Source organism: Tachyglossus aculeatus, chromosome X2, assembly GCF_015852505.1.
Source record: "Tachyglossus aculeatus isolate mTacAcu1 chromosome X2, mTacAcu1.pri, whole genome shotgun sequence".
NCBI lineage: Eukaryota > Metazoa > Chordata > Mammalia > Monotremata > Tachyglossidae > Tachyglossus > Tachyglossus aculeatus.
Genome location: NC_052100.1, coordinates 10,087,140 through 10,114,499, shown reverse-complemented (window position 1 = coordinate 10,114,499; position 27,360 = coordinate 10,087,140). Strand labels below are relative to the sequence as shown.

The 27,360-nt window shown below is 50.0% G+C and overlaps 1 protein-coding gene across 5 annotated transcripts in view; it reads left to right on the top strand.

Moving 5' to 3' along the window:
- The window catches only part of NFIX (nuclear factor I X), a 123,617-nt gene that overhangs the window by 25,229 nt on the left and 71,028 nt on the right, over positions 1 to 27,360 (top strand). For 2 of the 5 annotated variants that reach the window (XM_038770783.1, XM_038770786.1), the window contains exon 2: positions 14,917 to 15,448. In XM_038770783.1, the coding sequence (XP_038626711.1) occupies positions 14,917 to 15,448 (532 nt within the window). Of the gene's footprint in view, positions 1 to 7,215; positions 7,236 to 13,727; positions 13,804 to 14,892; positions 15,449 to 27,360 lie in introns of those variants that run through there. The other 3 variants (XM_038770784.1, XM_038770785.1, XM_038770787.1) reach the window with 3 other exon arrangements.

The window sequence follows — 27,360 nt, the reverse complement described above, 5'->3', positions numbered from 1 at the left end:
AATACCACTGATTGACCAACTGATGTCCAGGAAAGGAGGACGCGAGCGAGATGGTTGATGATTCTTTTTGTTGTTGTTTGTGTGTGAGAAAGAGAAACATCCCTGGCAGAAATCGGTGACCAACTAACACTTTCCCTTTCCTTGTTCTGACAGCATCTTAGCCATTGAGTGAGCAGCACCGTGTGTGTGTGTGTGTGTGTGTGTATGAGAGAGAGAGAGAGAGAGAGAGAGAGAGAGAGAGAGAGACTACTGCGGGTGTATTCTATTTTCCTTTTCTTTGGTTTTGTTTTTGGATTTTTTTGAATGTAACACGTTTGACATTTTCCATCCCCGCTTGGTTTGCACCTCAGACTTTGAGTTTTTTTGGGGAAGGTGGGGTGTGGGGCGGCGGGGAGGCTGGGGGAGATGGAACACCTTGGCCCGAGGTGTGAATTTCTCTTTATGTACTGGTTGATTTACGTGCTTTCCAACGGGTAGTAAGAAAGGGCCTGGCCTGCTTTTTCCTCTACTTTCACATCAGAGTTATTTTGTTGTTTTTTTTCTTCCCGGGCTTTCCAACTTTGAGGCCCGGCGCAGGCCGGCCGCTTCACCATCCCCTTCCCCAACACCCAGGCTGAATTCCGGAGTGGAGCAGGGGTGGCCCAAACTTTCAGGTCTTGTGCCCAGAGCTGGAGACTCCCGAGACGGGGGCAGCTTGGGGTTCGGGCCAGTAGAGGGGCCACGCCAAGGCCAGCCTCCCGCCTAGGATGGGCGATGTCGCTCCCCGCAGGGAAATGGCGAGAAATCCGCCCTGAAGGCCCAGACGAGAGCACCCCTAGTTCTCTCTCTGCCAGGTGCCGGCGGACCCGTATCCGGCCAAATCCCCGTTGGACCTAAACTCCTCCTGTCCTGCAACCACGACACCAGAGAGGCCTCGCAGGCGGGAGAGTTGTTGGCCCTCCCGGCAGGGCGGAAAGACCAGGACGAGACTCTAGGGAGAAACGGCTTTGGAGCGAGAAGGGTTTGGAGCGGGCCAATCCCCCGCGGGGGGGGGGGGGGGTCCCAGCCGTCATCGCCCCCGATCGCCCCCTTTGTCCCTATTAGCCCCGCCCCCGGGGAGACCCCGTTTTCCATCTCAGGTGACCAACTCTGTGCGGTAACCAAAAGTTTCACGTTTAAGCAGATTGGGGTACAATACTCTCCGATAGTCACCGTACAAACCCAGAAGCCAAGGCGTCGTTGCCAAAGGACTGATTTGGGCCCAGATGATGAAACCCATCCCTTCCCCCCCTCCACCCGCCCCGATCCTCATAAAGACCCCCATTAACCAAGGCCATCTGATCACCGTGCTCCTGGGCCTAGGTCGGGCAGAGCGAAGTGTCGGAGCCAGAGAGCCTAGAACTTCCAGGTTCTAGCACACGGTCTTGCGCCTCTGAAAGCGGACGGGCTGCGCTTCTGGACAGAGAAAGCAGAGGCCGAATGAACGGGGGGAAAACGGTCTCCCCGGGTTTGAGTTGGCCACTTTGGCCTCTTAGGCCTCCAGGCCGCTGGGCAATGTTGCCAGCTTTTCACTTTTTAAATTTTTGGCCACCAGGGACCGAAATTCCTGAATTTGAGGTCAGTTTGATAACAATTCTCACGCCACAAGATTTGAAAGTCTCCAATCAGGGCTCAGGATGTGCGAACATGATCTTATTAGCCCAAAGGATACAATAGCTCGATAAAGCGCGGCCCCACCCGCCCTTCCCCGTCCTCTAAAGCTCAGGGCAATTCTCGGACACCTGACTGGCATTTGCTCCGGTTTCCCTGTGGGACTGTCCTGGGCCCAGGGGGCAGAGTAGCTCCTTCTTGCAGTATGGTCTTGGGGAAGCTACCCTCAGCTTCCTAGGGGTTGGGAGGGCCTGACGGCCACCCTGTGCCTCAGTCTCCCCCTCGCCCTCACCATCCCCTCATCCCCATTTCGCTGAATAAAGCCCGGTAATGATAGTTGGTGGAGGATGTTGTGAGGGGTAATTAGGTCATGTTTGCCGAAGGCTTTGAAGATGAAAAACCCTCCATAAGCCTTCTGACTGATGATGGTGATGATGATGGTGATTATTATACTTTTGCTGCCGGGATCTTTGAACAGTTCCAGGATCCACGGACAAGTACCTACAGCTCCGGGGCGGCGGGCCCTGGCTCTCCTCGGCAATCCTGCCCGCTTTTCCACCGAGCAGTTGGAGAGCGGGGTCGGCGGCTGCCATCGGCGCCTTGCCTCCCTCTCGGCCACCAAATGCGAGGCCTTGGAGCGGTTTTATTACGTGCCGAAGCTGCTTGTTTTTAAGGGAGGTTTCACTCGGGAAGATTTTATTGTTTTTCGGGGCGGGGGGGAGATGGAATTTTGGGGGGTTGGCGTTAGGCTCTGACACCGGAGGAATGTGGCTAAGTGGCAGAATGCGTTTTCCGTTTCTCGTTGTAGAGGCTTGGAGCAGTTTCTTGACTTTTTCCGCCTTTTCCTTTTTTTTTCCTCCCGCGGTTGTTGCTGACGACTCGTAAAGAACCTTCCTAAGTGATTTGCCCGAAATATACCGCCGTGCCACGGTGGAATGCCGCGTCTCGTTAGAGGATGCTAGAAAATCTGTTTCCTTCTCTACCCCCAGCCAAGCCCTCTCCTGATTCATTGGGGACGGCTAGGAATCGCACCCTTTCCAACAGCTGCTTTGCTTTCAGCGAGCGGCAGCGAACTCCGCGGCATGCCTGCCTGGGTGAGAGTGTGCAAATCAGTAAAAATAACTTGAGCAGAGCGAGGGAGGAGATATACCTGTTTGGGGAAGGGGGGGGGGGGGGGCGGAGAAGGGAGGCGAGGCAGCTCCTGGTTGCTGTCGCCGCTAGAAAAGGCACCAGGACTGCAAGGCCCCATCTACCCTCCTGCGAATCCAGGTCACTTGTTGGAAGGAAGTTAAGTCCCCTCCTTGCAAAATCCAAATGGGCTGAGCACACTTTTGGTAGTTCACTTGGGGTGTTTTCCACAAAGACTTTCGTGGTGTACACGTCAGGGGCGAACCAGTGGCCGCAGGGGCCAGAAGTGAGTTATGGGCCTAGCTGGCTAGACTCAGCCCCAAGTGCTCAAGCAAGGGCCCAACTCTAAACTCGCAAATAGCTTTTCGGTTGGTCGTAGCCATTCTTTTTCGAAGCAAGGATGAATCCCCAAGAAAGTGGTTTCATGCTATTTTCCCAACAAATGAAGTAAGAAAAGGCAAATTGTGGAAACAGGCCGTTAAGAAAATAAAGAGAAATATGCGCCTGCAAAGCCCCTTGGATCCGGCCCCGAGAACTGGCTGCCGCGGGCAGCAGGGAGTGGAGACGCCCAGGGGATCCGGGAGCGCTTTGGGATCACCGCGCTGGAAAGGCGCTTTAGAAATGCCAAGTGTCATTAGCATTATTATTATTTTAATAAAACACTGTCTCGTTCAGGAGCGAGATTTCTCACTGCCTCCACAGTCAGAGCCGGAGTTTGCTTCGCCTAAGTCTATAATCAGGGAAAAATACCAGCTTTGTGAGGGTTAGAATATACCATTGGCTAATGTGTGTGGTTTTTTTAAAATAAATGCTAAGCGTCGGAATAATTAAAGAGTGAGAAATAAGTCGTCTCCCCTCTCCGCTCTGCATTGTCTTATTTAAGACTGGAAAGCGGCTTTTGGGCAGGGTTGGTTAATTTAATGTGGTTTTTTTTTTTCTGCCTTTCCTTTCGCTCCGGTCTGATTCGCAAATCTCCAAACTGGCAAACGCCAGGAAACTTGCGGCGTTTCTTTGCCCGAGTTTTAGCCTCTATTTTTTCCCTTCTCTCGAAGGCTTCACTCTGACCCGCTGCCTGGCTTGCAGTGAAGACGGCCTTGACGAGGAAAAAAAGAGAAAGAATGAATGAAAGAAAAGGAAAGAAGAATGGAGCCCGGCTCCCGTGCCCCTGTGCCAGCCGAGGGCTCGTCTCCCTGGCAGCGGCCTGAACCCGAACGGGAGGGGTTGCGAGGCAGAGGGGGCCCCCCTTCACCCTGCCGCCCTCCTCTCCCCGCGCCCACCCGAAAGGTCCGGGCATTTTCTGGGGTGGTCTTTTTTTTAAAGGGTCCCCCTCGGGTTTTCCAGAACCGCTGGCCGAGTTTTGCAAAACTCTCCTCTCCCTTCTGGAATTAAAAAAAAAGGCAGAAATGGAGAGGAAAATGCGGTCGGGGGAGTCCGCCCCACACTCAAAAATCCTAGGCCGAGTTGCCCTCTCTGGCAACCTACTGTCCACTGGTGGCACTTCCTTACCCTCCCTATTCCTTGACCATTAGCCTGGCGGGGGACTGATGGTCTCGGGACGGGGAGGCACAGCAGGGACCGGGCCTGGGCAGGGAAACGGCCACGGAATGGAAAAGGCCGAGGTTCCCCACGCACCCCCCTATGTGCCCTCCAGCCCAAAGAAGGGTGGGGGGCATCGGGGCAGACGCCCCCGGGAGAGAGAGGCTCCAGCGCGGGGCGGGGTGGCGCACCAAGTTCCCAGGGGAGCAAGGGGACGTTGCGTAGAGCCCGAAAAAAGAGAAATGGAAAGGAAACACGCAGGGAAATGATCCGTCCCTCCCCTCCCACCAGGCTGCGGCCGGGTGAGCTGGACCCGGCCTGGCTTGTCTTGGACAGAGAGAGGTTTGCTTTCCAGCGGGCGTCACTGTTCTTTATATATTTGCTCCAGGTTTTTGGAATTCCACTGGCTTCTCCCCCCCCCCCCGCCCCAGTTATTTGCGTCTTAGACTTTTCAACGATCCCTTGATCACTTTTACATAAGTGCAAAAACTTTTTTCTCGAAGAGATCTTGTGGGGGATATTTTACCTTCAGTGTTTTCTCTTCCCTGCGTTGTTAGGTTTTTTTTTGGTATTTTTTTTTCAAATTGTGAAATCAATTTGGTGTAAGTGAAAACAGGGAGTGTGTGTTGGGGGGAACGGGGGAGGGGAGGGGTGGGAGGGGAGCGTGGGTAGGAACCAGGTATGGAGCAGTCCTGAGGCGGGTTCCTGCCGCCCTCAGATCTGAGCCGCGCCCTGCACGCCCTCCGACGCCTCCGACCTGCCCAAATCCTTGCCCAGAAGACGTCTCTCGTCCTCCCCCCTTCCTCCCACTCCCCCCCGCCAAGCCCTCTCCCCGCTGGCTCCCGGGTAGGGACCAGCACAGGAGACCCTTGTTCGGTGTGATTTTCTGCCTCGCAGAAGCGCCGTATGTTGGGAGAATACGCCTCCAAATTCACTGTCGCCTTTGACCCTAGGACCGTGGCCTTCACAGTGCCCCCACCCCCACTGCGGGAAGGGCAGAATGGGGGAGAGGGCCAGACCCCCCGGCTCTGTCATTAGGGCTGTTTTGCTTTCAGTTCGGCAGGCTCTGTTTGTCCCACACACATGCCCTGTTAGTCTGCAAAACCAGCTGCACAGTTGGTTGCACTGTTGATGGGATCAGAGTTGGGCAGACACTAGATACATGAGCAGAAAGCCCATCAACAGTCAATTTTTGGGGGGCTTGTTTTAGCTAAACATTTTGTTACTGTCGCCAGAGAAGCAAAATCGACATAATACATTTATATTAGGGTCGTATGTTTGATAGCACCTCTGATCTGGGAATACTGCTGACACTTGCCTTACCCGGGCCATGCAAACAGTCCGGGCCCAATGGGTCCGGGATCGGAAGGACAAGCGGCCAGACCTTTAAGAAAGCAAGCTGTAGACGAGGAAATGCTTTCTTAAAATTGGCGGGGGTGGGGGTGGGGGTCGGGGGGAATCTCTCACTTCCCCCGTCCCCAAAGTAATGACACTTTCTTTCTTCAGGCTACTTACTGTCTCTAGCCAACACTGGCATTGTAGCTGTGCCATTGGAGTGAGAGAAGGGTTAGGGAAAAATTTGTGGGCTGATAAAAATTTTTGTGGGTTGTTAGATATTGTTGAACTTGTTTGCAAGCCTGCGTCCCTCCACCCGAGCACAAATTGCCTATACCAAATGCGAAGGTAGACACCCAGATATGTGTGTGAAATTATAGCATCATGGAACCAAACTACGAAGAGGTAAATACATTCTTTGCCAGTAACATTTTGCTATCAACATCTGGAAAACGAAATTGCAGCTGTTCTTCCCGCCGCCGACCCCCCTCCCCCGCTGCCTCCTCCCCTCTTCCAGCACACTTAAATTTCTTGTAATCTTGCCATCCATAATTCAGTTTTCTGCAGTTAAAACTTTCCCCTTGCTCTAGTCCGAACCGAGCTTTTAAAGTTATACAATTTATCATTCTTTTTCAGTTATCTGAGTTTTTCGCAACCTTTTTGGTAAATTCCCCTTCTGATCTCTCTTCTAAGCTTCTTTCTGCTATCTATTCTTAATAATCGCCGGCCCTGGGAAGAGCCAGCTGAGGAAGGAGCTAGTTTTTTCTCCACAATTTCTGGCAATAATTGCTTCTGAGTTCTCTGCGCAGGTATTCACATTATCCCCTTCTTAGCCCTTCCTCGGTGTTTTTGTTTTCTGTTCACCCCCCCAAAAATATTTGAACCAAAAAGGCTCTTTTTTTCTCTCCACCCACAGCAAACTGAAAGGGCTAGTGAACCATGATTCAACAGACTGAGAGAGCCTCTTTTCTTTCTTAGCATTAATTATCTCAAGTTCGTTAGGACGTTGAGTCTGTCACACAGTTTTCTCTTGTGTGTGCTGAATCGGGTCATAGAGGGAGACTTCCCGTGCAAACAGTTTGTGTTCGAGCCGGAGAGCGCAAAGGGGAAGAGAGAAAGAAAGAGAAAAACAAGGAGAGCGAGGGAGAGAGAGAGTTAGAGAGTGCGAGAGCTGACTGCGGCGTGCCTATCTGGGGGCATTTGTGTGCGGTCGTCCGGGACATATGCCCCGTTCAAAATAGGCAGGAACGGGTGATTTAGAGGCAGGGGGATCGCATGTCTATGGCCAATATTCATAGCGATTTTAATGCTATTTTTTTAAAAAATAACCTTCAACGATTTTATCGTTAGGGAAAAAGCCCTGTCCTCCTCCATACCTAAATAAAAGTTTGGTTCCGAGCCTGAGAGTGCAGCTTTGCTCGCAAGGAGCGAAAATGCAGGGAGTGGCTCTCCGCCCTCCCCCGCGCCCCCGCCTTCCCACCCGACCCTTCGGTCTCTGCCAGGGGGCCGCGGGCACACACCGCCTGTTGCCGCGGCAACCCGGAGAAAGCTGCTCCCGAAGGCGAGTTAAGGACCGACGGCGCGGGGGTCGGATGGAGGGAGAACAGGTACACAAGGCCGGAGAGCTCGGAAAAGTTATACCTCAAAGTTCGGTCAAGTCGCAGAATATTTCGATGCCCCCCCAAAACCCGCCCCCCTCCTCCCACCCACCCCCGGCAGCCGGAGGAACGGGTTCTTGGAGAACAGAGAGAGGTGGGGTTAGCGTGTGGCATGGGAGATCCAGCGAGGATCACTTTTGGATCCTCGGGGTGACTTCTGCCCCTGTTGGACTTTCTGGACCCCGGGGGGAACATAGCCAGTCCAGTTTGAAGGCATGGGGAAAGAGGAAGCCTCTCCTCTGGAAAATCCCAAATTCGGCTCATGGGGGCTTTGGGGTCGGGTTTTCTGACTCTGGTGATTTTTTTTTCTGGTTTCTGTTCGTCTAGGCGGCTCTGTGCCTTTGGATATCCTTTCAGGCCTAGATACCTATGCAACCAGATATTGTAGAGACCTGAGAGACACTTGGTCACCTTTACTTCCCCTTCGCCCTCTTCTTCCAAATGTCCACCCTAAAACATGGTGAAAAGTTGGGTACTTTGAGCTCCGGGGCTGGCATGCCAAGCCCCCCTCTTCCCCGCACCCCCTCCCACCCGGCAGCCCTTCACAAGCCCTTGAACCTTCCAAGTTGGCTTGCTCACCGGATGGAATTAACCCCCTCTACTTTCCTGACAAAAGAAGATCTGATGATAGCATACCTATGTGTTGTTCTGTCTATCTGTTATAGGAACTATCAAAAGAAGGCTAGAAAATACGTGGCATAGAAAATAGTCTGTAGTTGGGAAAATGGTGCCCAGACTGCAGTCTGATAGCAGTGGCGGCTGTTGCAGAGACACATGGCAGTTTTAGAGGAAGACTCTCCGGGAATTGCATTGGCCGACAAATCCTCCCCCTCCCCCATTGCATTATCAACAAAAAATTCTCAATTTTTCTGCTTCATCTTGGCCGAAAGTAAAGACTTTTTCGTCCCACAATTGAGAGCAGCCTGGTCGGTCCTGTCACTCTCAACTATGTCTCTGCTTTCTCCCATTTGTTCTTCTCAATGCCAAGAGGGTGAGGGTGGGGGTGTCCCTGGCTGGTAGGAGGAGGAGTAGATGCCTGGAAGCAAGGAGAAGCTGCCTACCTGGCTAAATCCCAGCCTAACGGCAGCTCTCTGGTGGCCCGGTGCAGACAGGCAGGAGAAATAAACTGCCAAATAAACCCACCTCAGAAATCCTCCAAAGGAAAATGAGAGGGTCTGTTCTGGCCTGCACCAGGACTACCCAGCTTTGTGAAATGGTGATGTTGGAAATGCTGGAGATTAGTGTGGTGGTAGTGCATGGCGAACAAGGGCGAAGTGAGTGGCAGAATATAATTTGTCGGTGTTGAAAGCTGGTTTTTGTTCTGATGCTCTCTCACTGAGGCAGTGTGTCCAAAGGCAAAAGCAAAAGCAATTACCTTGATCGTTCCGTCCCCAAACCCGCTTTAGCCAAATGATCTGATCATTAAGGTAAAGTGTGGTTCCCTCCCCCCTAACCCCGAGTTTTCCAAGTGCAGTAATTGTCTAGTCCTTCTGCTCTGCGTGGGTTATGGAGACCTATTCCTCATACTGTGGACGTTAAGCAGCTTCCCCTTTTGTTCACGACGGACTCCCGTTCAACTCCCTATGTCGGCTGCTCCCACGCCATCTCCTTTGCTCCCCCTTCCCCCATTTCCTCTCGGTAACCCACCAATTTGTACCAGAGACAACCTTCAGGGAGTCTTTTTGCGGAAAGTGATGGCCAGAATTTCCCGCTTTTGGTTTGCAGGCGGGACAGCGAAACATGTTGACCGGGACCAGAGCAGGGGGACCTGGGTTGAACTAGACGCTAGACTGAATGGTAAAACCTCACCAAGGAGGAGAAGAGAAAAGCCGCGCTAATTCACATTGGCCAAGTGATGGGTACGAATTGCAAACACCAGAGAATCTATCGTTTTCCAGTATAGCTCTGGAAGTGAGCAACAACTCAGAGTCTGAAAGAAATTAGGCTGGTCTTTTAAGAAATTGGGCTGTAGGCTCCACCACGTCTCTGCCACTCACTGCCATCAGATTCGTCATTTCTTGGACATTTGAAAGTGTAGGAGGCTTGGGAAAAACATTTTGTTAGCTCAAAAAATTTTAAACCTTTGTGTAGGACTGCAATAGCGTATTCTCTTGGATTTTTCCAAATACTCTCCTGCGCTCTTGTGGAAAGCACTGAATTTTCCAAGCTTTTCTGAATAATGCATTTCATTGTTCCAGTGTAGAAACAGCTTCCCCCCCCCCCGCCACTTAATTTGTTTCTTTTAATCTTTTTCTTTATCCCCCCCTTCCGCACTTCTATTTTTAGGTGGTTTCCTTGCTTATTTTTCCCTTGATTTTTTCCCTCTTCTCCTTCCCTCAATGCTCTTCTTAGCTTTGGGACAAGTTAATCTCAGTCATGCTCAATTTGGCTACATTTCTTCCAGGTTTTGCTCTCTATCTCATTTCGCTCTCACTCAGGCTCTCCCCCTCTCTCCCTTTCTCTCCTTTTTATTTTTAGCACCCAGAAAAACCTGCATATGCATTTCTTTTTATCTTTAATATGGACTGCTTCTATTTTCCCAAATTCACCAAACAAAACAAGGGACAGTCTCTCCTCCATCCAAGACAGACACATTCTGCTTCAGAAATCAAAGTTCTAAGAAGATCTTAAGTGTACTCTACTTGGCCTTTGCTAAATTTCTTTGAGGGGAAAATATCTTTTCATTTCTTCCCCTTTCCTCCTTGGCATGTTCCTTTCTTTCTTTCTTTCTTTCTTTCTTTCTTTCTTTCTTTCTTTCTTTCTTTCTTTCTTTTTCTTTCTTTCTTTCTTTCTTTTTCTTTCTCTTTCTTTCTTTCTTTCTTCTCCTTTTTGCTCTCTTTCCCCTCCCTCCTTCCCTCCTTCCTTCCCTCCCTCCCTCCCTCCTTTCCTTCCTTCCTTCCTCCTTTCCTTTCATATTCTTTTCTCATTTTCTTTTCTTTTACTACCTACTTTCTTTCCAGTTCTTAAATGTCTTTTCTTTTATTATTTGTTCTTTATCTTCTGTCTTCCTTTTCACTTTTTTCCCAACTTCACCTCTTCTTTCTATTCCTCCTCCTCTTCCACCACCACCACCACCACTTCCTTTGTCTCTATCTATTCTGTCTCAATCTTTTTGCTTGTCTCTTTTTCCTTCCATCTATTGAACCCTTGCGCTTATTGGGTGACTCAAATTTGAAGAAGCTTTTAATAGTCTGAAAGCTTTGTGTCTTGGCTCTGGCCCTGCATGGAGCAGTCTGATCTCCCTGACCGAGGAAAGGAGGGAAGAAGAGATGGGGGTAGGAGCCAGGTTTAGGTAGTTTTCTAACAGGAGCTTTCACTCTGCTAACAAAAGGGGGACAGTCCCCTTTTGTTTGGGACTCCTGGGGGGCGTGTTCCCTGGGCCTCTGTCTGCCACAAGTGGAATGCAGGTGGAGCAGGGTGGCAGGAGGGTGGGTGGGCACTGTCTGGAAATTTACTTCTGAAATAAATGCAGGCATTCTTATTTTAAGGGTGTATAGGAGGGAAAGATTGTGTTTGGTCTCTGTATTTGAGGTGCACCAACAATCTTCCAGAACGGTTTTCACCCATCCCAATGCCCTACAGAACTTGCCTCCGAGCTCTCCCCCGAGCCGAGGGCAGCAACTGGTTAAAAATTCGGGGGTCTGGCCCTCCCGCCCCTCACAGCCCTGTACTCCTACTTGCCTGCAATGCCATGCTCCATATTATTTGTCTATCCACTGGTGGCTGGGAAAACTGACGACTGACGATTGTTCTCCCTTCAGGTTTCTGGATGTAGGAAAGCCCCATTACTGCTCTTGATAACTGGGGCTTCAAGAAGAACGCGAGTATTTGTGTGCATGCACGTGCATACTTAGATATTACTGTATGAGGGTATATACACCTCATATATAGTTCTTGAACGTATATATTCAAGAACTAGCTCCTGTTCTATGTTCCTACAAGTTTTCAGAGCTTTCTCTACTACATCAAGCATAGAGAAGTTGTATTGAGCCTCTAGATTCAATTTTAGGGAGACTCTCTCTCCCAGTTGTCAGTGAGGAGCATCTGCATAGCACTTGTATTATTTGATTTGGGCAAAGCCCTCCCTCTTTCCTTTCCCAAAAGCTCTTCCAAAAGAAAGGTAAAGAAGCCTGGCCCTTTCAATGAAGGAACATAGGGCTGGAGAGAGTTGCTCTTTCTTGAGTCTGCTGCTAAGCCCGAGAGGATGCTGGAATAATAATAATAATGCTGGTGGTTTTTGTTATGTGCTTACTATGTGCCAAGCACTGTTCTAAGCGCTGGGGTAGATACAAGGTAATCAGGTTGTCCCACGTAGGGCTCACAGTCTCAATCCCCATTTTACAGATGAGGTAACTGAGGCACAGAGAAGTTAAGTGACTTGCCCAAAGTCACACGAATAGCCCTTCGGGCTAGGGGCTGATGCCTTTGACCTCTCTCTCTCTCTCTCTCTCTCTCTCTCTTCCCCCCTCTTTTTTTCTCTGTCTTTTCTTCATCCTTGGGCACGTTGGTTCTGTGGTTCAGGCCTTTCAAGTATTAGCTGAGTGGAGGGGGACTGTGGGTGGGGGCAGAGTGACAGGCCTGTCTTCAATTAAGAAAATTGAAATGAATATAAAAGGAAGAGCAGGTGAGACAATCAAGAGGAATCAGAGCAGAAGGAAAAGTTAGGGAAGGGAGAGGAATGGAGAAAAGGTATCAAACAGGTTCTGTTCTGAGACTGTGCATCCACCTCTCTTTCTCCTGACCATTTATTGACTCATCTGCTTCCTGGTTTTTGGCCTGCTTTTGGTGTAATGCCTGACAGTGCAACGCAAACGGTTCCAGTTTAGCAAGCCGAATGGGGTCCGTTTTAGCGTTTCTCATTACTGCACATGAAAATGTGCAGGACTGGGTGTAAAGAGAGAGGAGGGCCTGAACACTGACGGAGGTTGGTGGGGGATTCAGGGGGAGCACGAGTGAATTTTAATGGTTGTTGGTTTTTGCTAGGGTTCTTTTTCATCACCAAACTTGGGGGTGAGGAAGGAATATTTCATCTTCAGGTGACCGATTGGGTTTGCCGTTCGTGGGGGAAAAGGTAGAGAAGGAAGAGGGATTACTTGCCACTAGGAATCCTCTCTCCGTGCCCTTCTAACTCTTTCTCTTGGTGGGGTTATGAGCTGCTACAGCCTGTGATGAAAACTTCCACTTTCCTCTGCTTTCTCTTTCAATGAAAAATGGAAAAAAGACCGATAGAGAAAAAAGAGAGTGTGAGAGCAACATTGAAATAAAAATACAGAGAGAAGGAGCAGCTGCTTTCTCCAAGGCCTTCTGGGGTTCCCGCTTCTATTCATTCATTCATTTATTTCTTTATTTATTTCCCATTATAAAAAAAAACCATAATTTTCTCCTCCTCCTTTTTCCCCACTTAAATTTGCTAGGGGGCTGCTGCCAAATCTATCAGAGTGGGAGCATGGAATAAAAAATTCATAACTGCTGGACTTTGCTTGTTCATTAGATATGAACTTGTCGATTTGGCAAATTGTTTTTGGTCTCTAACCGCCTGGTCCCTCCCCACCCTCCCAGGCTCTCCTCCTTTCCCTCCTCCCCTTTGATGCAGTCATTGGCTGTTCAGTAGATGTCTCTTTGCCAAATAGGTGGATCCTTCTCTCTCTCTCTCTCTCTCTCTCTCTCTCTCTCTCTCTCTCTCTCTCTCTTTCTTGCTCTCTCTCCCCCCCTCCTTTTTTTCTGGCTTTGGCACAAGCAAATGGATGGGAATTGAGCATGAAAGGAGAGGGAGTTTGAGAGAAAAGAAGAAAAAAATCCAATCCCCCCCTCCCTCTCTCTCTTGCCCTGTCTCTCCACCCCCCGCCCCCCTTCCCTGGTCTCCTTTCCCCTCCCAAGACGGTCTGCAGCCGGTCAGAACTCGTCCTTTTGCCCGGGAAGCTGCGATCTCCCCCTTTCCTCCAAACAGGCGGAGAGAGAGAGAGGCAGATCTAAGTTTACATCCCTGTGCCGTTGCCAAAGCCGAAAGCCTTTTTCTTCAGCTGCTGCTTTTTCGTTCCTGTTTTTTTTTTTCGGGGGGTGGAGAAGGGTGGTAGGGTGGTTTGGTTTATTTTCACATATTTATTTTATTTTATTTTTGGAGGAACGAACAGGAGGGCAAATTGAAAAATAATTTTGTTAGCTTTTGTTTACCTGCCGTGTGTGGCAACGGGTTTTCTCTTTAGCTGCCCCTCACCTCTCTTCGTTTCCTTTCCCCTCTCCCCCCTTCCCATTCCCCCTCCCATTTCACCCCTGGGCAATGGAGGGTTGAGAGGGAAGATGAAGGGGAGGATTTAAGAATCAAATTAAGCCCTGCCCCTTCCCCAAAAAAACCAATAACTCCCCCTCTCCTTTTGAAAAAATTACCTTCCTCCTCTCCTTTCTCCTTCTCTCCCCACCCCTCCTCCCTACTCCCCGCCCCCCCCTCAACTCCCAACTCTGTTGAGTCCAGAATTTCTGAATCTGGTGTTGGGCTTTGCCGGGATGCTTCGAAGGAATGGTAATTATTTTATTCTTTTTTTCAGAATTTTTGTTTTGGTGAACAGAAGTTAAATGTTATTTATAACCCGCCTCCCCTAAAACCCAACCCTCCCTGCACCTGACTGAGTGGAGAAAGAGGGTAATGGGGTGGGGAAGGACCGTGTTGCTTTTAACCCTGATATGGCTGAAATGAGCCTCCTCGTTTGTTTGTTTATACTGATAAGAATTGTTTTCATTTATTATTAATAATAATATCAGCAACAGTAATAATTGTAATACTAGCATCTTTACGATTTATGATTGATTTTTCATTTTTTTCCCCTGGGATAGGAAAGGGACTGGGATGGAAGAATATTAAAAGAGCCAGGAGAGGTTGGGGAGAGAACTCAAATACGTTTCAGGATCTCTTGTATTTGCCTTTTTTTGGGGGGGGGGGTGGCGATGAGAGGAGGGAGAAAATGCCAAAAATCAGAGGGTGTCCAGGTTTGTGATGGTTTCAGCATGCATGTGTATCCTTGTACGTGAGCTCACAGACATCCGTACAAAACGGAGATCATGCCTCAGCCAGATAACATACATATCACTGGGATATATCATGGAAATTGCATGGACGCGACAGAATTTACCAGGGATATTGGTGGCGGGCGTGTGTGAACTGAGATATTTTATACGCGCACGTTTTGTGTGTGTGTGTGTGTGTGTGTGTGAGAGAGAGAGAGAGAGAGGGGGAGAGAGAGAGAGGGAGAGAGAGAGGGAGAGAAAAGGTGTGCGTACAGACACTCAGTGGCTTTCTCTGTGTGGTTCCTGGGAGCAAGATAGTTGGAAGTGTCTGGCTGGTGGTGAATTTAAACCAGAGTTTCCTTGGGCGACTGGAGAAAAGATCTAGGAAAGGAGGAGGAGTGGGGGAGGTTATTCCCTCAAAACCCCCTCTTCTAACGCTTTTTTGTTCCCTTTTCTTCTCCTTCCTCTTCTTGCTCTCCTTCTTGCTCTTGCTCTCCTTCTTTTCCTCCTCCTCCTCCTCTTCCTCCTCCTCCTTCTTTTTTTCTTCTTTTTTCTTTGTGCTCGTGTCTTTCGCTTCCTCTCCCCTTCTTTTCCCCTCTCGCCCCGCATGCTCCCGGCTTGCCGCCTGCAGGATGAATTCCACCCATTCATCGAGGCCTTGTTGCCTCACGTCCGCGCCTTCTCCTACACCTGGTTCAACCTGCAGGCCCGAAAGCGCAAGTACTTCAAGAAGCACGAGAAGCGGATGTCGAAGGACGAAGAGCGCGCCGTGAAGGATGAGCTTCTGGGGGAGAAGCCTGAGATCAAGCAGAAGTGGGCGTCCCGGCTGCTGGCCAAACTGCGCAAGGACATCCGTCCCGAGTTCCGCGAGGACTTTGTGCTGACCATCACCGGCAAGAAGGCCCCCTGCTGTGTCCTCTCCAACCCCGACCAGAAGGGCAAGATCCGCCGGATTGACTGCCTGCGCCAGGCCGACAAGGTGTGGCGGCTTGATCTGGTCATGGTGATTTTGTTTAAGGGCATCCCCCTGGAAAGTACTGATGGGGAGCGACTCTACAAGTCACCCCAGTGCTCCAACCCCGGCCTGTGCGTCCAGCCTCACCACATTGGAGTCACAATTAAAGAACTGGATCTTTACCTGGCTTACTTTGTTCACACTCCTGGTAGGTCACCCTGAGCCTTACCTTCATTTCATTTCACTGATTTGATTTGATTTTGTCTTTTCATTTGTTTTATTTTATTTAGAAAAAAAAGAAGGGTGAGGGGAAACTCAGGGTCTGAGCAGTGCGCGGGTATCCTCCTGGAATCTGCATTACCTCAGGCGGTGTTTTCATTTCTTTTCCTTTTTCCTCCCCTCCTCCCTCCCCCCTTTCCTCCTCCCACCGCTTCCTCCTCTCTCCCCCACCCTCCCCTTCCCGTCTTTCCTCGATTTGGAGGTACACACCTCTCCGAAAAAAAGGCACACCGGCCACCAGGACTAGAAATCCACTTCATGACTGCGAGAAAGTTTGGAGTATATATCAAAAAAGATTCTTATTTCAATTAAAAGTGAAGATTATTTCAATTAAAAGTGAAGAGATGCTGGGCAGTTGATGGGGGTCTTGGGGCTTGCCCTGCAAGTCGAAAATTTCCGTTAGCATTGAGGGTGGTAGGAGGGAAGGGACTGGGGAAGCCACTGGGGAAGGGACTTCTGGAACTCTGTGGACTTCAGGCCTTATCTCCTCTGTCCCAGAAGTATTTTTTTTTAAAGAACGAAAATCTAGGAGGTCGGCTCTGCTGTTCTTTACAATCAAACACCAGTATTTACTGAGCACCTTCTAGGTGCAGAGCACTGGCCTAAGCACTTGGGAGAGGGTAGTCGAATTAATAGACGTGATCCCGCCTCTCTAGGTCGGGGGAGGAAGAGGCGTGTGGGAATGAAAGTGGGGATGGAGAGGAGATTGGCTCGGGAAATGGGGAAAGTGATGAATGAGAAAGTTGTTTCATTGAGAGAGAGAAAGAGAGAGAGAGAGAGAGAGAGAGAGAGAGAGGAAAAACCAGAAGACTCACTCTATTCCAACCTTTGAGCTTTTCCTTTCTTTTTCTCGGGTTGGAATGGGACGGTCTTGTTCCTATGGTTCGCTCACCGCAAAGCAGGTAATTACAGCTCAAAAGCACTTTTGCAGTGTGGCTGTGGTGGCAGAGGCATTGGCAATATATAATGTGTTTCCCGTGGCACTGCCCTGCCGAGTGTGTTTTGAGGAGAGCGTTTCTAAAAACTCTCTCTTTCCCTCGGTTTCACATTTTTAGATCTCAAGTCCCTTCTCAGCAGTTTTCATTTTTCTTTTTACCCCGGATTTCGGGATTGGGTGGTTTAATTCTTCTGTTTTTTCTATTTTATAATTTCTTTCTGCTTTTGTTTTCTTACAAATTGAAATAGAGATGGCTGGTTAATTTTTAGCCTCCACTCAGCTACGCCCAATTTACTGCCGCCTTTGAAACCCAAACGAGCCGACACTCTGTGATTAAGCGAAGCAAAAGTGTGTTTACATTTTGCCCAACCAACTTGTAATGAAAGGGCTACCAAAGCTTTTTCTGTTGTTTTTTTTTAAAAAAAAAACAAAACACTTTCCCGTATTCCGACCTCCTGCCTTCCGTCTCTCTCGGTCTCCCGCTCGCTCCTTTCTCCCTTTATGTGAATGAAGGAGGACGTTGCTCAACCTCATGAACTCTTCTGTCAGAGTTTCTCTCCGTCTCTCTTTCTTGCTCAGGAAATAGGAAAGCGAGAGAAAGACGTTTTAGTTAACTCTCTAGCTGTTTGAGAAGTTATGATATAGATTTTTTTTAAGTTTTCTCCTTTCGGTTTTGGTTTTGTCTAGAGCAGGGAGTCCTGAGCAGTTTTAGAATGTGGAGAGAATTAAAAAGAAAAAAGAGAAAATACTCAGAAACTCTTCAGTCTCTCTATCCCTCCCTCTTCTTGTTTCTCTTTCCACGAGAAGCAGTTCTTTGAGCAGGTTGGCGGTGGACTCAGTCATTGGACACAACGCTCCCCACCCCTAGTGTTTCTTTCCGGAGGCATCACAGCCCTCGGGGCCGAGGGAGGGAGCGGCCAATTTTCCTTTTGACCTGGGAATCTTTTATTTATCAAAGAGAAACGTAAAGGGGTTAGCACCTCTTTTGGGGGGAGGTTGGAGGAGGGTGGTTAAGGAGGGTGTCAGAGAATAAACTTGGACTTTCACTGATCCCACTGGGAAAGTCAGTGAGTCATCTGCAGATGCCTGGATTTAGGGGCCTGTAGTCTCTGATTAAGGCCTGGGGAGCAGAGTGAGCCTCCAAATTGTAGTCTCAACTCTCCTGCCCACGAATTGGTCCTGCCCAGCTTTCCAACCCTTGAGTCCTTAAAGCAGAGTTGATTCTCTAGATTCTCATATTTTAGGCCAATTTAAGCCCAATTCTTGGTAGCTGCCAGCCTGCTGCCAAGATTCGGGACCCTGCAGGTATGATGAAGGAGACTATCTTCCATTCAGTCCCCTGGCCCCCCCAAACCCCAGACAGATTCCCTAGGTGAAGGGCAGCCCCGTGCCCTCCCCCAGTTCCAACAGGCTCAGGTGTCCAGAAACATGACCATTTTTATTCGAGGCTTCCTCTGCTAAAGCCAAGCCTCCTCAGCCAGAGTGGGGTGGATAATTGTTCAATTACCCAGATCATTCAGGTCCCAACTGATGGATTGTTCAGCTGAAAGTGGGGTTTTATTTTGCAGAAATTATCTGTAGAGGTCTGGCCTGAGGGTTTCAGTGGAATTAGGAGTCACGTGTGGAGAGGAAATAGGACAGGAGTGGATTTGTTTAGTTTTTCTTTCTTTGATGGCTATTCCTTCCCTAGTCCTTCCCTTTGCCCAGCTACTTGACACACCTCTAGGTCCATATCGCCACCCCTCGCCCACTTATACATACATGATGGCTTGGCTTCTCTTGCCTAAACTTGAACAGAGAAAGCCTCGGGTGAGGCCCCTTTGCCCTCTCACTTCCTCATGTGGATCAGTGAGGATGAAGGTCAGTGTGAGGAATTGTCTTGGGTTTGAGAAGTAGAAGTTTGGCTTCTCATTCCTGAACCTTTAACCCTGTGGTATGCTTCATAATCAGTGCAGGTGGGCTTTAAGCAATGATTTGTTTTCCTTCTGGCATCCTATGCTAAATTAGAAGTGTCCATTGGTGTTCTGGGGCACAGGAAACAATACAAGAGAGGGACAGGGAAGATTTGAGTAGTTAGTAAGCAAGGAGGGTTGGAGAGGGTGGAACTGTTTAGTACAGTGCTTGGCACATAGTAAGCACTTAATTATTATTATTATTATTATCATTATTATTATCTGGACCTCTGTTGTTGGGAGTTGTATTCTGCTCCTGAAACAGCACTGGAAGACTCTCAACACTTCTCTGGCCCACCAAGGTCAAGAAGGGGAACATATCCCATTGACCTATTCCTTTGTGGGGTGCCTATGTTTCCTGCTCTTGGCTGCTTAGCCAAGAAAGATGGTCCTGGAGTGTGGGGATAAGCAGGGATCAGGGTCTGGAATTTCAGAGTTAGTCTGAACAGCAGTGACATGGTAACCTCTGTTCAGAGGCCTCCAGGAGGTTCCCAAGGACCAAGCGGCTAGGCCAGGGCAGGCCTTGGGAAAGGAAGAAACATCCCGAAAATGACTAGTCGGTCCCCCAAACTAGAGGACGCTGCTACATTTTCCTCACTCACCTTCCCCTAACCTACACAGGACTCTGGGCATTCAGCTGTTCAGGTCAAAGGCAAGTACTTTTTGGGGACACCCCTCCCCTCGATCTGGGAACCCCAAAAGGCTCGCCTTTGTGGAGAGCGTCTCATCTCAGGGAGTTGGTCTATCAAAGCTTCTGGACATTCTCTCCCTGGCCCCAGGTAGGTCCCTCTCAGGCCCTGAACAAAATGGAGTGCCAGGGAAAGAGCCTTTGCCTTCATTTTCAAGGGGCTGGAGCTTGCCTGTTGATCCGAGAGTTCAGATCAGGTGTGTCTTTTCACTCCACCCCTTTCCCCAATCAGGGGAATGCCTTATGCCCGGAAAGGTGGCTGTATTAGTGGGAGGAAGAGGTTGTTGTGCACCAATATCCATCCTGCGCTCTGAAAGAACGACGACGAGCTTGCTGCCTCCTTCTCTGCTTGTTTACTACGGCACCCCGTGGCTCAGTGGTAATACTTGGGACGGGATAAGGTAGCACCTATCTTCCTTTCTCTTAAGACTCAGTGCAAACCCCTGAGAAAGCACCTTATCATGCAACCTGAGGCCGGGCTTTAAGGCTCTCGGAAATGCAGTGGATAGACGACCTCAGAGCAGCGCCACCTTGTGCCAGGGCTAGCAATTGCTGTCACCTAAAAATGATCAGGCCCCCAAAATATGACCAGGGTGTAATGGGGACGTGGTTGGGGTCCAAAGGCGGTGGCGGCACCTGTGTGGCACATAAGCAGAGTGGTGAATGTCCCGAGGAGAATCTTTCACTCAAACTCACACTCTCCTGCTCTGCCCTCTGACCTGGTCTGATACCCATCTCTTGCCTTGCACTTGGTTGCTGGGGCTGCCTGCTCATTCCGTTATGTATTTTGAACAGGAATAACAAAGAGGGCTCCACTTGGTCAAGGATGATGGCCATCTCCAATGAGATGGTAAGAGGGAATGGGCTGAAACTGCAAGCAGGAGTTCTGTTAGACATCGGAAAGAACTTTCTAAAAGCACTGGAACATGGCAGGAAGTTCTGGAATATCTTTTCCTGCTATCTTGGAGAATAACCTAGATATTCCTCGGCTCTCTGGGCTAGTCTAATTGAAGTATCTGCCTGGCAGCGGCGGGGGTGAACTAGATGGTCTTTGGACCCAATCTGAGTATTCAATAGTGTGAGAGCCATCTCCTGGGACTCCCTCATCCTGTGCTGATTAATGCTCTGAAGAGTGGAGAAAGAGGCCCCCGTGTGGACTCTAGGGAGGAGTATCTCAACACCCCACCATGGGCTGCATTCTGGGGTTGGCTTCAGGGAGACACTAGGGAAGCAGAATCCTGGGGTGCTGAAAGGAGGGGAATTGTTCCTGGCTGGTGATTAAGTGTGTATGTGTGCATGTGTGTGCGTGTGTGTGTGTGTGTGTGTGTGTGTGTGTGAAAGAGAAAGAGAGAGAGAGAGAGAGAGAGAAATTATGGGCAAGTATGAAGTAAAGAGCATTTTCCTCTCACTCCCTTGACTGTCCTGAAGCAACTGGGTAGAAAGGGTGGCCAAATGTTGCCCCTTACCCAACAGAGAAGGTGGTTCTCCTGCTCCCTCCTTCCCCGTCTCAGAACCTGCCACGCTTCAGTTATTTTATCCTTTGGTGTCCGATTCAGAGGTCTTTTGAAAGGCCCCAGCCGTGTCAGTACGGTGCTCATACAAAAGGCCTCTTTGATTTCTTGTTTGTTTTCATTTGCCAGAGGAGAGGGGGAAGGGGGGACTGGAGAAAGATTTTTCTGGGTTTTTCCAATTTTTATTTGAGTTGCTTCTTTCTTGGAAGCCTTGGCTCTCTGGAACCCTGTGCTGTAGAGGGAGGCTGAGAGGAGAAGTCTGTGAGGAGAGATTTATGTGGAGGTGAGGCAAATAAAGAGTGGAATGCCCTGTGGCTAATGGGATATGGGGATGGGTTTAGAGAGGTAGAAACTTGTGCCATGGAAGGGCCTGATTATGGGGGGAGTGGGGGTTAAGGCCAGAGATGGGCCTTCCTGGCATTTCTGGGTTAGAATGGGGCCAGTTTGCTGGAAGAAAACCCTGACACCAGGTAAACTGGCTAGATTAGTGCTTCCTCTGCCTTCAGTGAGAAACTTTTGGTGGGTGAATGAACCCAGGCTGCAGAGCCGCTAGGAGTAATCACTTTGCTTCCTCGTTTGCCCTTCCCCCCTCATCTCCCTGCTCCTATTAATCAGTTGTATTTATTGAGCGCTTACTGTGTAGAGAGCACTGTACTAAGCGCTTGGGAGAATACACTACAAGAGTTGGTAGACATGTTCCCTACCCACCAGGAGCTTACAGTCTAGAGGAAGAGACAGAGATTAAAATAAATTATGGATCTGGACGTAAGTGCTGTGGGGATGAGGATGGGGTGAATAGTAAATGTTTAAAGTGATCAGATCCAAGTGCAAGGGTGACACGAAGGTAGAGCAAGAAGGGGAAATGAGGGCTTAATTGGGGAAGTCCTCTTGGAGCAGTGATTTTCTTAAGGCTTTGAAGGTGGGGAGACTGGTGGTCTATCAGATATGAAGGGAGAGGTCACTATGGTACAGAGTCCCTTACTGTGGCTGTCACTGACCAACATTGGCCCAAGGCTCAAGCCTGGGACTTTGAAATCCAATTGACCACTTCGTCTTAAAGGCATTGTGGGTGGCTACTGTCAATGTGAGGGTGTTGCAAGTGAGCGAGGGAGTGACTAATGCATTGACAGATATTCATTCATTCATTCAGTCAGTCATCTTTATTGAGCGCTTACTGTGTGCAAAGCGCTGTACTAAGTGCTTGAGACAGTCCAATACAACAACAAACACATTCCCTGCCCATATGTGCCTGTGGACCTGGGAGGGCACTTTTTATCTGCCTGCAGGCAACTCCCTCAGTTAACAGGGATCATGTATGGTCTGATTGTCTTGTATCTACTCCAGTCCTTAGCACAGTTCTAGACACATGGTAAATGCTTCACAATCATCACAGTTAGTATTATTATTATTATAGGAGGATTTGTCTCTACCAAGAACTGGCCTGGAGGGGAATCTGGAAGTCAAACCACCCTAAAAGAAAATTTTCCCCATCTTGTGCTGCACCTCCTTCTAAAAAATAGCACAGTCCTGTGGTACATATGTCTATATAGGGAGCGGGGATAAAGGTCACTTGTAACCCGGTGCACAGAAGTACAGCTCCAGCTGCTGGGTGACACCAGGAACCGTTACCTACGAGTACACACCCAGGCACACACTTGCACACACACGGACACACCTATGTAGACCCAGATTCACATCAGATCATTGAGTAGAAGAGGAAATATGTTTGTCAGCTATTTGCTGGAGGTGAGGGGACTAGGCTGGGGGACCCCGTTAGTAGAAGGGAGGAGGAGGCTCTGAATGCTGGAAGATGTGTAAATTTAGCTCTTGGCATCTCTGACTGAGCGTTTTTCTTGGCACCGGGAAGGTGCCTTGGAAATCATTGTGACATATCCCCGGCCCCACAGACCGCCGCTGCTGCCGCCATCTTGGGAGCGAAGGAGCCGCAGGCCTGGCTGGATCTGAAGGGGTGTGTGTGTGTGTGTGTGTGTGTGTGTGAGGAGCAGATCCCCCTGCTGTGCCTGCCCCTCTTCATCGTTCTACACTTGGAGACTCCTTGGCACTTTACATCCTATGACTACCTCAGTGCCCGTCCAGATTCCCATTTCCCGACCTATCACCCGATCCATTTTTTTTTATTTGTTTATTCTCTTGCCAGAGAAATTCAACGCTAGCCCCAGTGGTGACAATGGCAGTGGTGGGTTTAGAGCCCTGACTGGGCCTGGGTGTGGCAGGCTTTCTCCTCCTCCTTCCCATTTCCATTCCCAAATTGATCAGCTCCTCGAAAGTCCAGTGGTGGAATTGGTGGGGAGGGGGCACTGGGGCAAGAGGAGAACATTCCTCTACTCTAGGATGTCCATCACGTCCCAGCAGCCATTTAGTTCAAGAATCGTGCACAAACAGCGTAATAATAGGACCATTATTATATGTAATTCGCCATGGGGTAGAGAAAACACGTTGTATTTATCCGCACATACATTAGCAAATGTGTCCTGAACTATAACGCTGAGTAATTACTGCCTTAGTTAGAGAGGGTTTTGTTGTGTTTTTTTTTTTGCCGGGGGCGGGGCGGTGGAGGGAGACTGTTTGTTTTAACAGAGTTTGTAGCTGGTGAACAAAAGTCGGAAAAAATGGGTATTGGTGTAACCGGCCATGCCAAAAATTAATTCTTAATGTAGACAATTTAAATAGATCGCCATAAAATCCGTTTCCTCATAAAGGGAATTTAGATTTCCTAATGTGATAGGCAAATCGCGGTCGCTGATCCGCGGTTTGCAGAGTCGTAGTCAGGAGCCCGGGAGGAATCACGACAGTTCATACTTCGAGGATTGCGGTTGTCCCGAGGAGCTCTGCCCTCGGTGCTGGGATGGGGCAGCGACTGCACCAGTGAGTGAAAACAGTGCTGGGGGGCCGGATCTCCAAGGTCCTTTCCCGCGAGTTTCGATCGATATAATGTTGCCTCGGCGACTACCTCCTGATTATGGTCGGCCGCGAGGCTACGTAGTCGGGCTTTGAAGAAGCCCCAAAGTGGCAGCACCGCGGTATCTGCCGCTCTCAAGCCCGAACCGAATTCCCACCCTGACGCTAAGGTCCACGATAACTCCTCGTTCTCCTGGCTTTAGCCAGAACCCAGTTTCTCCCGGGGTTTGTCCGGGAAGAGGAAAAGCCGGGAGAGGAAGGCTCCCCGCCACCTCAACACACACACAGACACACACACACAGACACACACACAGACACACAGACACACACAGAGAGACACACCCCGTCCCATCCAGTGGCCGGCCAGCGCACCAGGTTCGTTCAGGCAGTGGGCCACTGCCTCTAGGGACCCCGGCTCCACCGAGTTGGCGCTCGCCTCTTGGAGGGGACCAGTGGGAGAGGAGCCAGCCGTCCTGGGCCCCGGCTTTGCTGAAGTTTAACGATTGCTGAGGTGGAGTTGCGGGGCAGGCGGGCATTTCCTTCGGCGCTCCGGAGGCGGCAAAGGTTCCCTCCTGGTTGTGGCGCTGAGGGGCGCAAGTGTCCGGATTCGCTGGAGGCTCCCAGGGCCCTGAGTTAGCTTGGGCAAGAGCGAGGAATTTTGCCATTTAAAATGGCTATTAGTGTAATGGCTGTATTTTAATTAATCAGGGAGCATTTTGTGCTGCCTCATTTGTTCTCTTTTTCTCTCAATTGAAAGCTCTTCTCCCCATACCATTTCAGTTCTGTAAAACTTCAGGGAACAAGATCAGAGGAACCCTCCTTTTGGAGCTTCCGCGGGTCGGGCGGGAAGTAGGCTTGGAGGATGGGTAGTCGTGAAACGGGGGCCAAGGCTTTCAGAGAAAGAAGACAGATATTATATATACGATATATATGTGTATATATTTGCCAAATCCAACCTCGCTCTCCACTCCCTATCCCTCTTTCAGCTCCTACGTACCGCCCAGCTGACCTGCCGATTTCCCCCCTCATTTCCCGACTCGCTGGGGAGGAGATCGTCTTTGCTTGCGTGAGAGACTGTTACGGTCAGTGTGTTTGAGGGTGACGGAGATTGTCATGCTTAATGCGTGGGCAGGTGTGACTCTCACGGTCAGTGTGGGCGTGGGATCTTTGTGGTCAGTGTGTACGTGTGTGTGTGTGATGTGTATGTGAAGGTACGCCCCCGGACCGGCTTGGTCCCGAGGTGCGGAGCGCCAGGAGGAAATGGACGGAACACACAACAAGTCACAATCACAGCTCGTTCTCCCACCCAGACTAACCCCAAACTGGCACTTTCCCCGGGTGCAGCCCCGAAAGGGAAGTGTCCAGCAGATATTCAGTAAGGAGTGAGCGCGGCTTTTTGATAGTCTGAGGGCTCAGTCTACGTGCCGAGCCCCACCGCGGAAAACGGGCGCAGAACCGCTCCCTCTCTTCCCGCCACCCGGAGCTTCTTTCCTCCTTCTCTCTCGGCCTCCCCGCAGGAACGGGGGCAAGCGGGAAAGGTGTGGGGGGGTTGGCGTTTAGGTCTCGAATTGTTAAAGGACACGGCCCAGGAATCGGTTCCGTTCCGTCCCCCCACCTCCGCCGCACGCCCCCCAGGCTGGCCGGTTGCTCCCATCCAGTCCCTGGGGACCCAGGCGGCCGCCGTCCGGCAAGCTGCCGCTCTCCGAGCCCCAGACGCCCGCAAGCTTGCTTGCTGGGCCTCGGCTGGAAAGCTGTCCCGCATTGGGCTGCGGCTCGGCCTTCCACCCGCTCCGGCTCCTCCGGGCTAGGGCTGTGAAGGGAGCCGTCCCCTCATTCGTACCCCTCTCCTTCCCCGCCATGAGCCGAAGGAACCGCTCCATTTTCTTGGACTTATTTTCTTAACTTAAATCCTTTATGGGGGGGGGGGGGCAGTGAAAATCTTGAAGGAAGGGTTCCCTCTTAGGGAAAAATTCACCCTCTCCCCTCTCCCCTTTCCCCTTTTCCCTGCCCCCTGAGTCCTCCAGAGGGACTCAAGGGCAAAGCCGCTCTGTAAGGGCGAGCGCCTTCCCGGGGCGGAAATCCTGGAGAGAACTCACCCCTTCTTTGAGAGAGGGGAGCGGGGCCCCTTGGGGTTTGGGAGGTCGAGACTCTGGGCTCCCATTAGATGGGCGGGGATGGGTACTGGGGACCCGGTGACCGGTACTCTGGAGACCCCCCGAGGCGATCTCCGCGAGATTGGCGGGTGCAGCTCTCTCTCTGGGAGCGGATCCCTATTATCCCCACAGATTATATCACTATTAGCGTATAATTATTATATAATAGGAGTTATTACATAATATCCGTTATATAACGCGTGACCGGGGATCCAGAAAGTGGGGTGTAATTGTACCGTGTCTATATATAGCCGCCCTCCCCACACTAGGTATGTGGTCACAGCCATCATATAAATACTTACCCGGCTCCCGAGCTGGGCTATAAATTTCCTTATGGTGACGTTAACTGACTCCGGACCGGGTTGGGGGCGGCTAGTGAAGGTTGTGGAGGAAAAGAGAGGGGGGGAGCCTTTAGCCTCACCCATTCCAATGACATTGAGGTTTCCATGGCAACCAGTGCACTCCGGAGGGGGACAAAGCGTAGAAAGGACTTTAAAAGAAAAAGCGGGGAAATGGAAAAGACCAAAGTAAAAGATTGATAAGGTCCAGAGCCAAACTGGGGGGCTCAGGCTTGGGGGCAGCTGGGAAGTCTTTGCTGTTCACTCTGAAAGAAACAGCGCTCTCTGGGGTGAGGTCAGGAGCCTGAAGGGAACCAGGGCTCCTGGATTCTGAGCTTGGGTTTCCTACAGAGTGGCCCACTGACTGTGGAAAGTACTGTTCCCTCTTCTAGACACCCCTTCCCTGGTCTCAGGGCCCATGTGGAAATCAATCAATCAATCAATTGTATCAATCGTATTTATTGTTTACTTTGTGCAGCGTGCTGTACTAAGTGGTTGGGAGAGGACCATATAACAATATAGAAGAGTTGGTAGACACATTGCCTGCCCCCAGTGAACTTACAGTCTAGAAATCTGGGATGACTGCAGGCTGCTCCAAAAGGGATGTGGGAAATTGGGGAAAAAGAGCAGGATGTTGCTTTGGGGATTTGCTTCCATTCCCCTGCTCCTGCCCCTCCCCTGACCCTGTCCCCCAGAACATGCCATATTTCCAAGAAGGGAGAGTCCCATATTGGGGCGAATAACAGGAAGAAAGCAAATAGGCACTGCACACCACCCTCTCACTCTCTTTTACTAGAGGCCTGGGTTCAGTTTTGGGGGCTGCCGCTACCTAAGAGCCTTGTGGAAATTCAGAGGAGAACTAGGGAAATTATTAAAGGCCAAGAAATAAGGGTTTATGAGGAAAGGTTAATGGAACTGGGGTAATTTAGTTTGGAGAAGAAAAGACGGAGTGGGAACTGTATAGTCTTCAAGTATACAAGGCTTCGTTTGGTGCTTGGCACAGTGTAGGCACCCAGTAAATCGTTTTGATGATGGTAATAATGATATTCCATGAAGAGAGATGAAAACTTGTTCATTGAATGTACTGTGGCTGGAACAAGCAGAAATGGGGCTCAAACGTGAAGGGATTTATTGGATCTAAGCAAGACCTTTCTGTGAAGGTTGGTGACTGGCAGAATGGGTTACAAGGGGGAGGTGGTACAATTTCCTTTCCTGAAATCTTAAAGAGCAGGTTAGGGACCCATATGAGGGGGCTGTATTAGAGGCAGGCGGCTTGGCTAGATGATCTCTGGAAGTGTCTTCTAGCCCTATTGTCCAGTTCCAATTCTGTGAGGGGTGTGTCC